Consider the following 13,851-nt stretch of genomic DNA (forward strand, 5'->3'; position numbering starts at 1 on the left):
AGTAGAAAGAAATACTCTAAGGGAAAATACAGCCACTTTGCACTATACTCTACGCTATCTGCTGTTTTCAATTCTTACCCATCAAGTCAGCTGGGGACAGTGAAACATGGCACCACGCTCTAATCACGAGAAAGAAGCTAATCACTGAGAGTTTTTTTTCTACTTAGTGGAAAGTTCTAGAAATTGTTACTTGGTCATAAAAATGTTCTCATATCTCCTTTTATCTTTTAAGTCATCCAAAGGCCAGATGTTGAGAAACGGGGGTGAAGGCCTCCCCTTTGCTCCGCACAGTTGGCAGCCTGCAATGCAGCATAATTAAATAATTGCTTTGGACTATCCTGGGTATAATTAATCATTTAGCTGTAAAGAGCTCTGGAAAGAACAGTCCAAAATTCAAGCACTCGAGGTTTTGAGATGTAGAAATGTGATGTTCTCACAGCTCTCTCTGGCCCCAAGTTAGATAAGGGAGGCAATTTGTTTTAAGTTGGATGTCATAAATGTTTGATTATACACTTCAAGTTGGAAGAATCTCAGAGCAGAGAATTTGAGGCTAGCAGATTTTGAAGGTGGGATTCTACCCTCTCTGGCAGGCAGGGAGGAAGGGCCCAAATCAAGACAATGTGCCAGTGTTTGGGAAGGAGAGAGACTGTGGGTGTCTCCTTGGAATCTAGCCTCCTTATACCCATTCCTGTGGTGATCTTCATGCAGCTGAAGCTCTAGTCATCACTCCCCGTGTCTAAGGTCCCAGGTAGCTCAAGGAAGATCTGGGGATCCATCCCTGACCTGTGTATCTGAGGCTCGTGTTTTCCAGCACACCCTTCCCCATGGCTATCGGCAGTGCTTAAGGAGGAGGAGGCTCTCAGAACAGGAACCAAAGGAGTGAAGTGGAAGGAGAAAAAGACAGACCAGAGAGATGAGTGGCTGCAGGGAAAATCAACAGCCTTTCCTTAAGATTCCAAGTAGGGCTGGGGATGATGCTCAGGCGGTGACATGCTTGTCGAGCATGCACACGGCGGCTTGTTCCCTACTTAGCACCACATCAGCTTGGGCAATCCTTGCTCTTGGGAGATGGAAGGTGAAGCTGGGCTTTAGGGAATCCTAGGTTACAGAGCAGTTTGAAGCTAGCATTTGGCTACATGAGACCCTGTCAGAAACAGAACAAAATAAAACAAACAAATGAAGCCCCCATAACAATGGAAATAATCAAAGCATTATTATTTTCCTCTTGAATGGACATGAAGAGGAATTTATCAGACTGCTAAGTTGGCTTTGTTAGGTTTCATTGGGAAAACACATCAGATCTATATTCCCCCAAGTTTAAGGTTTTATACTGAAAATTCAGACTTTAGTCCCTGAAGCAAGGGTCCATCTGGCAATAATACAATTTAATGTTGTTATTTTTATCATTTACTTATTAGTCTTGGACAAGCAGGAACATGGTACATGGATCCTGACCTTCCCCCCCGTAAGACAACAGTGAGAAAATACAGACTATCCCTCCAAGTTCAGTGCTATGCTGCCAATAGCATTTCCTGAGGAAGGACTTTTGGTCTTTGTATCATGCTGTCAATCATAAGACCGAAAGGCAGCTGGCATGAAATTTCATTTCAATCCCTTTTTCTGGAAGAGCTCATGGGTAAAAGTAATATCCTTTCTCATGTATGTTTGATAAGCTGTGATGGCAGCAATATTAGCTAATATTAGCAATATCAGCATAGGCTTATTTTCACAATGCAAATATCTCATGCACAAGCAAAGCGAGTGCTCATTACCATGACTGCCACAACCACGTGCCAAGTACTGAGGTTAGGCACAAAGACAGCCAGCCTGTGGCTGCCGTTTCAAATGTACTATGCCATGGGTGTGAGATGCATGACAAAAGATGTTGAAGATGAAACTATTACAAAACATTTAAAAATAGCTATTTACATGTTGAGGATCCTCAGTCAGAAAGCCCCAAATCCTAAATGTGGGCAGATCAGAAACACTGCTGGTCCCAGGTATTTAAAAATATATTTATTTTTTGTTTTATGTGTTTGGATAGTTTGCCTGCATGTATATCTGCATGCAGTGCCCACAAAACCAGAAGAGGGAGCCAGATCCCCTGGAACTGGAGTTACAGACGGTTGTTAACCACCGTGTAGGTGCTGGGAACCAAACCTGGATTGTCTGCAAGAGCAATAAGTGCTCTCAACCACTGGGTCATCTCTCCAGCCCTCCCACTCCTCAGGCATTTTGGATCTCCAGGCTCTTGAATGCATTGCCCTCTCTAGTGTTTATAGAAGTCCTGTAAAGCAGATGGCATAGGCCTTTTTCACTAGTGAACAGAGATGTTGTAAAGGCTAACCTCTAGTACTGCTGAATGGATCACACTTAAGAGTCTTTGAAGATGTAATTCAAACCTCTCTCTTAAAATGACCTTGTTCTCAGAGTGGGGCCTAACTCTGAGGACCTGTCTTTGCAAGAGACACAAGGAAACACACAGGGAAGAAGTGGAGATGGAGGCAGAAACTGTGGGATGTCATGGGGACAAGAAAAGGGGTGCCAGAGATCAGCAGAGGCCACCGGCGGCAGGAAGAGAGGCTGAGCTGAGATGCATGCTCAGATTTCCCCAGATATGTCAGTTCCAATTGTCACATGATAAACAATAATATTGTATCCACATAGCAGTTATCCTATGAAGGGTGTGTTTGTCTTGATTCCCAATTGCAAATGATTGTTTTGATGATGGTGGTTATGATGATGGGTTAGTCTTCATGGTCACCTGGACTGGATTTCTAATGGGAGAGGAGTTACACCTGAAGGTGTTTCCAGGGAGGTTTAACTGAGAAAAGGTGACCCTCAGTGTGGGTGGCACCGCTGCACAGGCTGGGGGCCAGGCTGAATGTGAAGAACAAAAGAGGAGGCAAGATGATGCCATGCCTTCATCTCTCTCTGCGACCTGAGTCTGGATGCAGTGTGACCAGCTGCTCATGTCCCTGCTGTCATGGCTAGGGCTATTCAGCCTCTCCCACCATGATGGCTTTCAGTCCCAAACTGCGAACCCAGGCTAGCCCTTCCTCCCCTAGGTGGCTTTGGCCAGTTATATTGTCACAGCAGTGAGAAAAGTAATGACAGTGGCTGCCCTATGTTCCAGGAATGACACTGACCAACTCTCCTTAGTGGGAAGCACACTGAAGACTATTTTCAAAGAGCGTGAGGAAAGAAACCCCTTCGGCATTTAGCATGTAAAATTTGGTGATTTTATATATATATAATACAATTAAAATCAAGACAAAACTTTCAGGAGCACAATAATTTACATACTTATTCAATAGGCACAAGAAAACCTCCTATCCTGATATTTTAATTTTGTTAGTTTTTTTTGGTGGTGTTGGGAATCAAACCCAGGGCCCCATGGATGCTCAGCAAGAGACCTACCGGGGGGCTACACCTCTAGCCCTTGATACTTTATTGAGTTGAATTTCTAAAATCATTTTGTGCTGCCTTTCACATCTGCAGCCCTCTGCTAAAAGCTCCAGTCTATGGCCAAGGGGTACATAGGGTATATCAGGAATGTTTCCCACACTGAAGGCTCTTACCACAGGACAAGAAGAGCCAGAGAAGAGAATGAACACACAGCGTGTAGACAGGTATTTACAGAGGTCCAGTGGTGCTGTAGGAACTGTAGGACATAAGTGAGCATATGTTCAGGGTAGAGCTAGACTGGATGGAGGTTTCATGGAGAGGTATCCCTTTGATTTGGCCTTGATGGGGGAGTTGACTTTGCAAAGGCCAACTAAGCCCAGGCATCGGGGAAGCAGGGATGATGTCAGCATGACAAGCAGCTCCCTTGGGGAAGAGGACATGGAGCTAAAAAAAAGAATGCTGGTCCAGGGCTGGGGAAGTCTTCAGTGAGTAAAATGCACGTCATACAAATATGAAGACCCAAGTTCAGATGCTGTACCGAGGAGAAGCTGGATGCGGCAGTGCACATCTGTACCCTAGCACTGGGGAGGTGGAGACAGGCAGATCCTGAGGCCTCACTGACCAGTTAGCCCCAGCTGAATTGGTGAGCTCCAGGCTCAGTGAGAGACCTTGCTCCAAAAAACAGGGCAGAGAGCAACAGAGGACACCCAATGCCCACCTCTGACCTCCTCATGTCCACCCACACCCATGAATAGACCACAGCACACACACACACACAGACACACACATACATACATACACATACACATGTAGACATGTGCACATGTGGTTTCTAGGTCTAAATTGTACAAGAGGAACAACTATGAGATGATCAGAATTGGGCATGAGAGTGTGCCCATCGTTCCGGACAGACTGGTACAGGCCACACTTACACAACCACTTCTCTCTGTGAATTGATGACACTCCCAGGTACTTTCATGCCCTTGTGTCTCCAAAACACAGTGTACTTAGCAGAAACTTTATCCCCATTCTCTTTCCTAATGTCTATCATGCTGGTGCTACGATGGATAAATACACTTTTTCTTTATTTCCAGCCCCGATCGATTCTTCTGTCCGAGAGCTGTAGATTGGATACAACGTTCTGCTTCTCGGCTTGAAAGACAAAGTTGACAGCATGGGTCTGTGATTTCTCTGCTAATGAGTGACCTGTGTTAGAGTGGCAAGGAGATCTGGGGGTGGGGTGGGTTTCAGGGGCACAGTCAGTGAGTGCACAGCATTCCTCAGCTGCCGTTCTGGAGTCTGTGGCTAGGGAAAGGAATGTTTTTCAGGAGCGGGGACGGGAGCTGGGTGCTGATGCAGACACTGCTGTGTCTCGGTGACTTTGCTCTATGGGGATGACCTGTAGTTTTGTAGGAGTCTGTAGCAGTCAGGTAGTGCGTGGAAATAGACATTTAGTAGGCAGCCCAGGAAGGATGAAGTATGTGGTGGCTGACTGGCATGGGGGTACCCGGGGCAGCTTGCCTCCTTAGGGTGTGCTGTACATTTGTTTCCTCTGGGTTGAGTATGATAATGGCCATCAGTTTTCCCTCAGAGAGAAAGGAGAAGGCTCAAGGGACTCGCAAGGCCTGAAGGTAGACAGCAGAAGCCAGGTGTGGCAAGCGCTTGTAGTCCCAGCACTGGACAGCCTGTGGCAGGTGGATCACAAGTTCAAGCAAGCCTTGGCTACCCAGTGAGTTCTAGGCCAGCCTGTACTATATGAGATCTTGTCTCAAGAAATAAAATAGCAGTTGGGGGGTGGTGGCACACCCCTTTAATCCTAGCACTTGGGAGGCAGAGACAGAGGCATAGGGCAGAGGGCAGAGGGCAAAAGGCAGAGGGCAGGGGCAGAGGGCAGAAGGCAGGAACAGGGCAGAGGCAGAGGGCAGGGGCAGGGGCAGGGGCAGGGCAGAGGGCAGAGGCAGAGGGCAGGAACAGGGCAGAGGGCAGAGGCAGAGGGCAGAGGGCAAAAGGCAGAGGGCAGAGGCAGAGAGGCAGAGGGCAGAGGGCAGGGGCAGAGGGCAGAGGGCAGAGGGCAGGGGCAGAGGGCAAAAGGCAGAGGGCAGAGGCAGAGAGGCAGAGGGCAGAGGGCAGAGGGCAGGGGCAGAGGGCAGAAGGCAGGGGCAGAGGGCAGAAGGCAGGGGCAGAGGGCAGAGGGCAGAGGCAGAGGGCAGGAACAGGGCAGAGGGCAGAGGCAGAGGGCAGAGGGCAAAAGGCAGAGGGCAGAGGCAGAGAGGCAGAGAGGCAGAGGGCAGAGGGCAGAGGGCAGGGGCAGAGGGCAGAGGGCAAAAGGCAGAGGGCAGAGGCAGAGAGGCAGAGGGCAGAGGGCAGGGGCAGAGGGCAGAAGGCAGGGGCAGAGGGCAGAGGGCAGGGGCAGAGGGCAGAGGGCAGGGGCAGGGCAGAGGCAGAGGGCAGGGGCAGAGGGCAGGGGCAGAGGGCAGAAGGCAGAGGGCAGGAACAGGGCAGAGGCAGAGGGCAGAGGCAGAGGCAGAGGCAGAGGAAGAATAAAATAGCTAATCAAAACAAGACAGGGCCATGGTGAGGTAACTCTTCTGTAGTAGCTATCTATAAGTTGCACAAGGGATTTCTCTGTGATGTAGCTGCCCATGTGTCTATAAGTAACCCCAATACAGGCACTGGTTCACTCCGCTGGACAGCGGTGGAAGCTCTTCTCAGGTCCATGGATGCCTTCTCTATCTGGAGTGCACAGACAGTTGTAAAGGAGGGGAGCATCTGTGGACACAGTCCTGGATATCCAGAGACAAACACTCAGAAGAAAATGAGATGTGCTAGCCATTGGGGAGGCTGTGAAGAAGTGGTCCCCCATTCTCTGTGGATCACCATGACAGTCGAGGCAGCTCTTTGGAAAAAATTAAGGGTCAGGAAAGTGACTAGTCCCAGGGAAAGAGCTCGTGCCCTCCTGGCACATGCCAGCCATGCCCTCTCCAGCCCTCACATAACAGCCAGTTGGTGCTGAGAACATCACTGCCTAAAACTGAGAAAATGCAGAAACCACCAAAACTCACACCCTTGTGTGCACAAGTGGGAAAAGTGAGACGCACGTGTAAAATAGAACTTTATGTAGTAGGTGAAGGAACAGACCAACCCTATGTGAACCAAAGAGAACACTGTGTGGAAGGAGAGGAGGCAGCAGAATGAGAATGGGTGGTCTCCGGACCCCCCCCCCCCCCCCCCCCGCTGCATGCATGCGTGTGTGCATGCATGTGTGCGTGTGTGTGTGTGTGTGTGTGTGTGTGTGTGTGTGTGTGTGTGTGTGTGAATGTTGAGGCTATGTTATGTTTATTGCCTGTGTGTGTTTGTTACATCATTTGTGGTGTGTGTGTGGGGGGGGTAGGCTGCTGATTGCGAGTGTATCGTATGTATTATGTCACTTGTGTGTGTGAAGCTATGCTGCACTCTTGTGTTTCTGTATGTTGTGATGTATGTGGGGGTCTCATTCTCCCCAAACCCTCACAGAAGTGGCTGTTACTTCAGACACACAAAGCACAGCCCCACCCTGTCATGTAAACTGGTACATTTTCGAAGTCCTTCTCTCTCCTCTCTCCCCTGAAGCTCCTCTCTAGTGCCCTGGCCCCAGCCACTTAGGACTTGTGAGGATACAAGCTGATAGTTCACAACTCAATACACAGATGTAGTGAAGCAAAAAAAGGCAAGAGTGGAAATTCATTGGACAAGTAACTTCTCCACAGAGCACATAAGAGTCCACTGGTAGTGACTGGCTGGGACTTGGAAGGACAGGGCCGAGAGTAGGTAATCTCAGGGTCTCAAAAGGTCATTGTCATTCTCTACATTTATCCATAGCTCATCAGTGAAACCCCTCAGATAGGCCTGAAGTCAACTCCACTCGGTCAATATTAAATTATTTCTATTCTTTCCCAGTGAGAAGGGAGCCTTTAAATCTGTTTTGATTAAGCCAGCAGCTACAATGTTAATAAGCGATGTCCTATCTTTTAGCACTTAGAAGTTTTAAGCAGCAGGGCCATGAACACAAAAGATCGGCCATGCCCATGTTCTTCCATTTTCTGGCTGTGCTGGAGACTGGATCTGTGGCTTTGTGTAGCTCGGCATTTTTACCACTGAGCCATAACCCCAGCCTCAGGCCATGCTTGGATACCTAAACTTAGCTAGTCCTCTGGTTCTCAGGCTCCCATCCCTCTGCCCCAACCTAAGAACAGAATTTAAAGAGGGGAAATGAAGGAGACGCTAAGATCCTGGGCCAGCTGTGCTGTCGCAAGTAATGACACAGGCCTCCTCCCTCTTGCCCAGGTTGAGGAGCCCCTGTGCTGTGAGGCCACAGTGTCTGCTCTCAGGGTCTTCCAGTGAGGGCAGAGAGACAGGGTGGTGTATGGTTGGTTAAATCAGAATCTCCATGGTCATGTCCACTTACCTGAGCCCAGAACAGGTGCTGAGGCTGACCACTGAAGCGGCATCCCCTTGCACGTGTCCGTGGTAGTAACAGTGATCCTGAAAGGGAGAGGGGGAAATCAGGCCACACATCTTCCTCCCACTTAGAATAACCCAAATTCCTCCAGTCCCCTCTCCTTGCTTTAGCTATAGGACCATGTTATACCATATTACACAGGTCGTCTTAATGTTTACTGCTAAGCCCAATGTACCTTCCCAGGGTCTACGGTTAGAGTAGCAGACCTGCTTAGAGATTATCAGTCGGGGTGTGACGTGCCTGACTGGCCTCCACTCTCACCTGTTGCCCCCTGGGAAAGCACTAATGTCCACAGTTGTACAAAACACAGCAGCAGAACAGATCACACTGACACCCTTGGTTTACCCTCATGTAAATGTCTCTGGTAATGGGATGAGGAAGTGGATGGGGTATTTAAGCACACTGTGAAATGCAATAAAACCAGGCCTGAATCAATGGCTTAGGAAAACAGCAGAGCAGATGGGGGCTACTGAAGACTGAAAGAAGCCATCTCCAGAATCACCCACTTTCAGCTCAGCAGGAAGGTCACTGAGGGAGGTCTCAGAAGAAGAAAAAAAAATCCCTGTAGGATACTTTTAACATTCCAAAAAGCAACCACAGCACAGATGCCTCCTGGGAAGACAGAGCTCTGTCCAGATTTGAGGTAATTATGCTATTGAAAAAAAGGCTGGGTCATAGCTCCAATTAAGCAGCTGATTGGCAAGGAATGTCTGCTCACACTCAGGACTCCTCATCCAGGCATTCATGATGCTAGCAGCATGCTGGCCCTTTGCAGGAAAGAGACCACCTCTTCTAAGTGACGGTCAGGTTTCAGCCTGCCTCCACCATACCCATGTCAGCTCACAGGTACCTTACTCTTGGTGATGACAGTCATTCACAAAAACCATCTCTACTTTGCTAAGAAAAAAGGCAGTGGCTTAGAGCATTTGCTGTTCTTGTTGAGGACCCAGGTTTGGCTCCTAGAACTGGTTTGGTGCCTCATAACCATATGCAATTCGGTCTTAGGGGATCCAGTCTGATACCTCTTTCCAGTTTCCATGGGCTCCTAAATGCATATGGTACACATAAACTCACATACATGTGTACACACACACACACACACACACACACACACACACACACTGAAAAACAAACAAAAAAGACCAGATGAGTTTAAGTGACAAAGAGAAAGCCATGACATCATGAGGAATTGGCTAAGATCATCTCAACAATGTAAGAAAGTAAAATTCTTGGTCATCTGAAAGGCAAAGGATGGAGGGAGCTGGGGAGGCTGCAGGGAGACATGGTTTTATTTGAATCTTTTTTACTGATTTTAGAGTCACACACACACACACACACACACATATTCAGGATAGTAATAGTTTAATCCCATAATTGTGTAAGAAAAGTCTTCTAACTGACCATTATTATCCAGAGTTTCTGGCTTTATAAATTCAAATCTCTTTCATGTATCCTACCCCCACAATTTTCTGTATTATTAAAGGCAGCTTTCTTTGACGTTGAGGGTACATGCTTTTTATTTCTTCTGTTTACATCGTCTTGAGATGGGCTCTTTACTCTACCCAGGATTTATTTCCGTTCTAGAAGTACAGGGCGTGTACACCTTCCCCTACACCAAGGGCAGGTGTCATCCACCACAGCTCATCAGTTTTCTCACTGGCACTCTGCCATGTGCTGCGTCCGTGACCTTTCTTGTTTCTGTGGCCTGACAGAAACAACTTCATGGAGAAAGGATTTCTTTTGGCTCCCAGTCCATCGTGGTAAAGAAAGCATGCATGGTGGAGTTCTTGGCATCAGGTGGCTGCTTGCTCTCATGTGACCTCAAGGAAGCAGAGAGTAATCCAACCCCAGTGACCCACCTCTACCAGCAAGGCCCTATGTCTAAAGGTTCTACAACCTCCCCAAACAGTGCCACCAGTTGGGGACTGAGTGCTCAAGCCTATGAGACATCCAAACCAGAGGATATGGGAATACTCAGGGTATGGCCATGGCTCTTCTCTGTTTTATAGTCCACTGAGGAATGCTCAACTGTCCGTTCCTAAGCCAAGACTACTCTTTTAATTACAATTGCTTTACATGACAATTGGATATCCTGCAGAGCTATTTCTCTTTTAAAGTCAAGATTTAATTCCCATACCACACATCTCACTATTTTAAAGCACACCATGTCAGCACTTTATGATATTCTGTTTAGAGTACAGGGAGTACCTGAAGTCCTCCATCACTGAAATCCATAAAGATGCACAATGATCACCGCTATCTAATCCCAGAGCATTTTAATGACCCCACAGAGACACTTGGAGCCCAGCAGTCCCTCCCTACCACCCCTGGCAACCACTAGTCTCCTTTCTGTCTCTGTGGATTTGCTTGCTCTGTCCATTTCATGGAAATAGAAGCCTGAGATCCATGGCCTTGTGCCTGGCTTCTTGCATCCGGCATCATGCTTTCCAGGTTCCATCATGAACCCTGCTTTTTCCTGCCTAAGAGCATTTCACTGCACACACTGCAGTATGGACAGCTGGTGTCCTGAGGCCAGGACTGGAGAAGGAATTACCTGAAGATGGAAAACTGCAGAGGCAGTGGGTAATGGAGGGAGCTCACAGCCAGGGAGGAGGGAAGGAAATTCAGACACAGGTGTGTGGAGTGCCTGGTAACCTGTCTCTCCTCCACGTCTCCTTGTCCCCTTCAATAAGCAGTGGCTTAGTCCAAGAAACCTGGGGGGGCTGAAAGGGACTGGAGCTGCTCAGCCAGCCACATCGGATATCTAATAGAATATCAAGGAGGAGAGACAGTGTGCCTCCCTGGGTAGATTTTGAATGGCTCTGCCTGCCTCCCCCCTCCCACCCCCACCTCTCCTTTTCTCCTCCCCTTCTCCCATTCCCCCTCTCTCCTTCCCCCGCCCCTCTCTTTGTAACTCTCACGGGAGTCATGTAAAAATTTGCTCATCATGGGGGGTGCATGTAACTGGACTGAATTATCTCGGCATCAGGGGACCTTGGTCCCTTCTCAAGCCAGGAGATACAGGGTGGGGTGGGGGATTCTATGACCTGCAGACATGTCAAAGCAGAAGGCGACTCTCCATAGGAAGGGATAGTAGCTGGTCTTGGAGTCTAGGATGCCCGGGTGACCAGGATCACTGACCTCTGAGATCCATCTCAGAGTTTCCCTTCTTTGGGGAGAGGGGATGGAAAGTCAAGTGGTGACAATAATTACCAACTTTGGAAATTTGAAACTCGTTCGAGGCTCTGTTGTTAATGGATTATTTACCAAGTGTACGTTCTAATTAAATATACAGGAATACAAGCCCATTAAAGCATGAGCCGAGAACAAATTAGTATCAAATTAATTTCCAGTCCAATAACTTGAAATATTGCTTTTATGGAGCAGGGGGAGTGGGTTTAGCGTTCATAAACCATTCCTTGAAGTCAAAAACCCAATGCATCCTAGTTGTCACAGGAGTTCACAACTTACTTCTCAGTGTACCTGAGTTAGACAGCTCCCAGAATCCCTTGCTCACTCCTAACAGGCATTAATCTCTTCAACTGCAAACCACGGTTACCAGATTCTCCCAGACAATTCCAATTTCCTGAAATTTAGGTTTTTTTTTTTTTTTTTCAACATGACTCACCACATGCAAATGAACATGATTTCATTTTGATGATGCTGTGAGTCACCATCTGGATAATTTCATGACTCAGAAAGACACAGTTGGTCCCTCAATGTAGCACATTATTGGTTGGGAAACTGGATTCTGACTCCTAAGGTAGGGTCAGAGGCAAAGGGGTCCTTACAGGTAGTACCATGATCAGAGACCAGCAAAACCCACTCTGGTCCACAGGCCAATGTGTGCCGGTGTCTGAGGTCAGGTGGTCCCTATGTAATGATCTCATATGCAGGAACCAATCAGATCTTCTGGGCTTATGAGATTGGCCCAGAGATTCTGGATGTGGCACACAGCTGGGAACACAACAAGCAGCCAGTGTTCAGAAATCTGTATCCCATCTAGGGAGCCCTGCGTCTGTATTACCACAGTGGCCCTTGTTGGGTATCTGTGGCTACTGTCTCTGTACGGCCTTTCTCAGACCTCAGCCCTCTCTTCTCTCTGATTGCCCCCAAAGCACCAAACTGCATGGCCTCCCAATCTAAAGATGGTTCTGAATGAGCCCATGCCCTCCTATGACCATCAACTTTACTTTGTTCTGCTGATCCAATGCATTCTACTTCTCCCAACAAAACCTCATGTGGAAGAGAGTCCTGAACATGCACAACCACAAAATTACATCTCTCCTGTCACAAAAGTTCTAACTGTGCATTTTATATACTTATTATTTAACCGAATGCATTTCCCCACTCCAGTAAAATACCGTTTTCCTTCTGTTTAATACTATCAATCAAACCTAATGGTGGGTAACAGGAAGCTGGAGTAACAACTCTTGAACCTGAAAATTGGTAGCCCTCAACTCCATGCCCTGCAGGAAGTCAAATCAAACCCCTGCTACCATCTCTCCATGGACTAGAAAGAAAGGGATTTTATATGCTGAAGTGGTAACAAAAGGGGCCCCGACCTTGCAATTTAAAAGGATTTCTAGCAGACAGAGTCTGTGAGGGCATGTTGAGAGAATGGTGTTTTCAATGTGCTCCCAAGGGCTTGGGCCAACCCCTGCCATAGGCAACGTGGTGAATCCCTTTGATTCAATGCTTAAAGGCAAGATGTTTTTAGCTGGAAGGAAGCTTGGGGCCATTTAAGTCCAATCTTACTTTTCTAGCTAACTACTTGCCCAAAGGATGTGGAAACTGAGGTCATGATTGTGAAGTTGTCATTAATGGTCACAGAGTGGCTGATGGCAGGGCAGGAACTCAAACCCAGGCTTCTCCACTCCAGGCAGGCTTCCTACTATGCTTCACTGCTAGAGACGTATGCCCTGCCCCCTCCCAAGCTTCAACTTTTGAGAATAAATCTCCCCCTACAATGGGAGCTTACGCTCCACACTTTGCTGCAGGGCCTCAGCATGACATCACTCATGGGATCATAGAAGAAAGGAGTCATTTCCAAAGGTAGAGAAAAATCTGCAGATAAGAGAGAGATGAGAGAGAGAGAAAGAGAGAGAGAGAGAGAGAGAGAGAGAGAGAGAGAGAGAGAGAGAGAGAGAGAAAGAGAATGAATGAGAATATGAATATATGTATGAGTGTGTGTGTGTGCATGCATTCACGTCAGTCCACATTTCATCAGGTCAGGATTTTATTCTCTCATACAGAACATCAAACTCCTACAAGAGCACATGCCTCCAGCAAAGGGAATGGTGGCTTTGCAGCCTGTGTGTTGGCAGAGCTGTCCGTCCCATGCTTAGCCCTGAGTGTGTGGGCACAGGATGGGACTGTTGAGAAGACAGTGGGGCACACCCATCCTCCCAGGGCTATTTCTGCTCCCCAGCTCTGAAAGAACCATGCTTGGTGACCTAACCTCAGGGGTCACTGCAATTACCCGGCTGGGCTGGAATCTACACAAGAGGACTAGGGAGTCACACATGTGTTCTTTGCAACCTCCAGATAAGTCAAGTCCAGAAACTGTGGGTCTGCTTGTGATGCCACGCAGATCAACCTGGGATGCAAGTCTTGGGTTCAGACTTGCAAGTCTCTGTGTTTAATTCATAAAATGGGATGGATCTTATTGCTTAGGGCTTTAGGTCCAAGAAACATAGCATGGGGAAGTATTCTATAAGATGTAAGTCATTTTCATGAATACCAAAATAAGCATGTACTTAAGTCAACTATGCTGTACGCATTTTCCCATCAATGGTTTTCCCATGCTCAGTGTGTTTTTGTGGGATAAATAAATGGAGGCAGGTGAGAGAAACTGACCTGCTAGAGAGAAAGGAGCACCCTTGACTTACACACTCTCATTCCTCTCTAAGGTCCAGCTCCATATCTTCTTAGAAGTGGTGAGG

The 13,851-nt window shown here is 47.6% G+C and overlaps 1 protein-coding gene across 1 annotated transcript in view; it reads right to left on the minus strand.

Annotated features, from left to right (window-relative positions):
* The window catches only part of Adam12 (ADAM metallopeptidase domain 12), a 315,786-nt gene that overhangs the window by 94,249 nt on the left and 207,686 nt on the right, over positions 1-13,851 (minus strand). Inside the window, exon 5 of the mRNA XM_036197894.1 lies at positions 7,853-7,929. Within this exon, the coding sequence (XP_036053787.1) occupies positions 7,853-7,929 (77 nt within the window). The remainder of the gene's footprint in view (positions 1-7,852; positions 7,930-13,851) is intronic.

The sequence above is a fragment of the Onychomys torridus genome, chromosome 1 (assembly GCF_903995425.1).
Source record: "Onychomys torridus chromosome 1, mOncTor1.1, whole genome shotgun sequence".
NCBI classification, from domain to species: domain Eukaryota; kingdom Metazoa; phylum Chordata; class Mammalia; order Rodentia; family Cricetidae; genus Onychomys; species Onychomys torridus.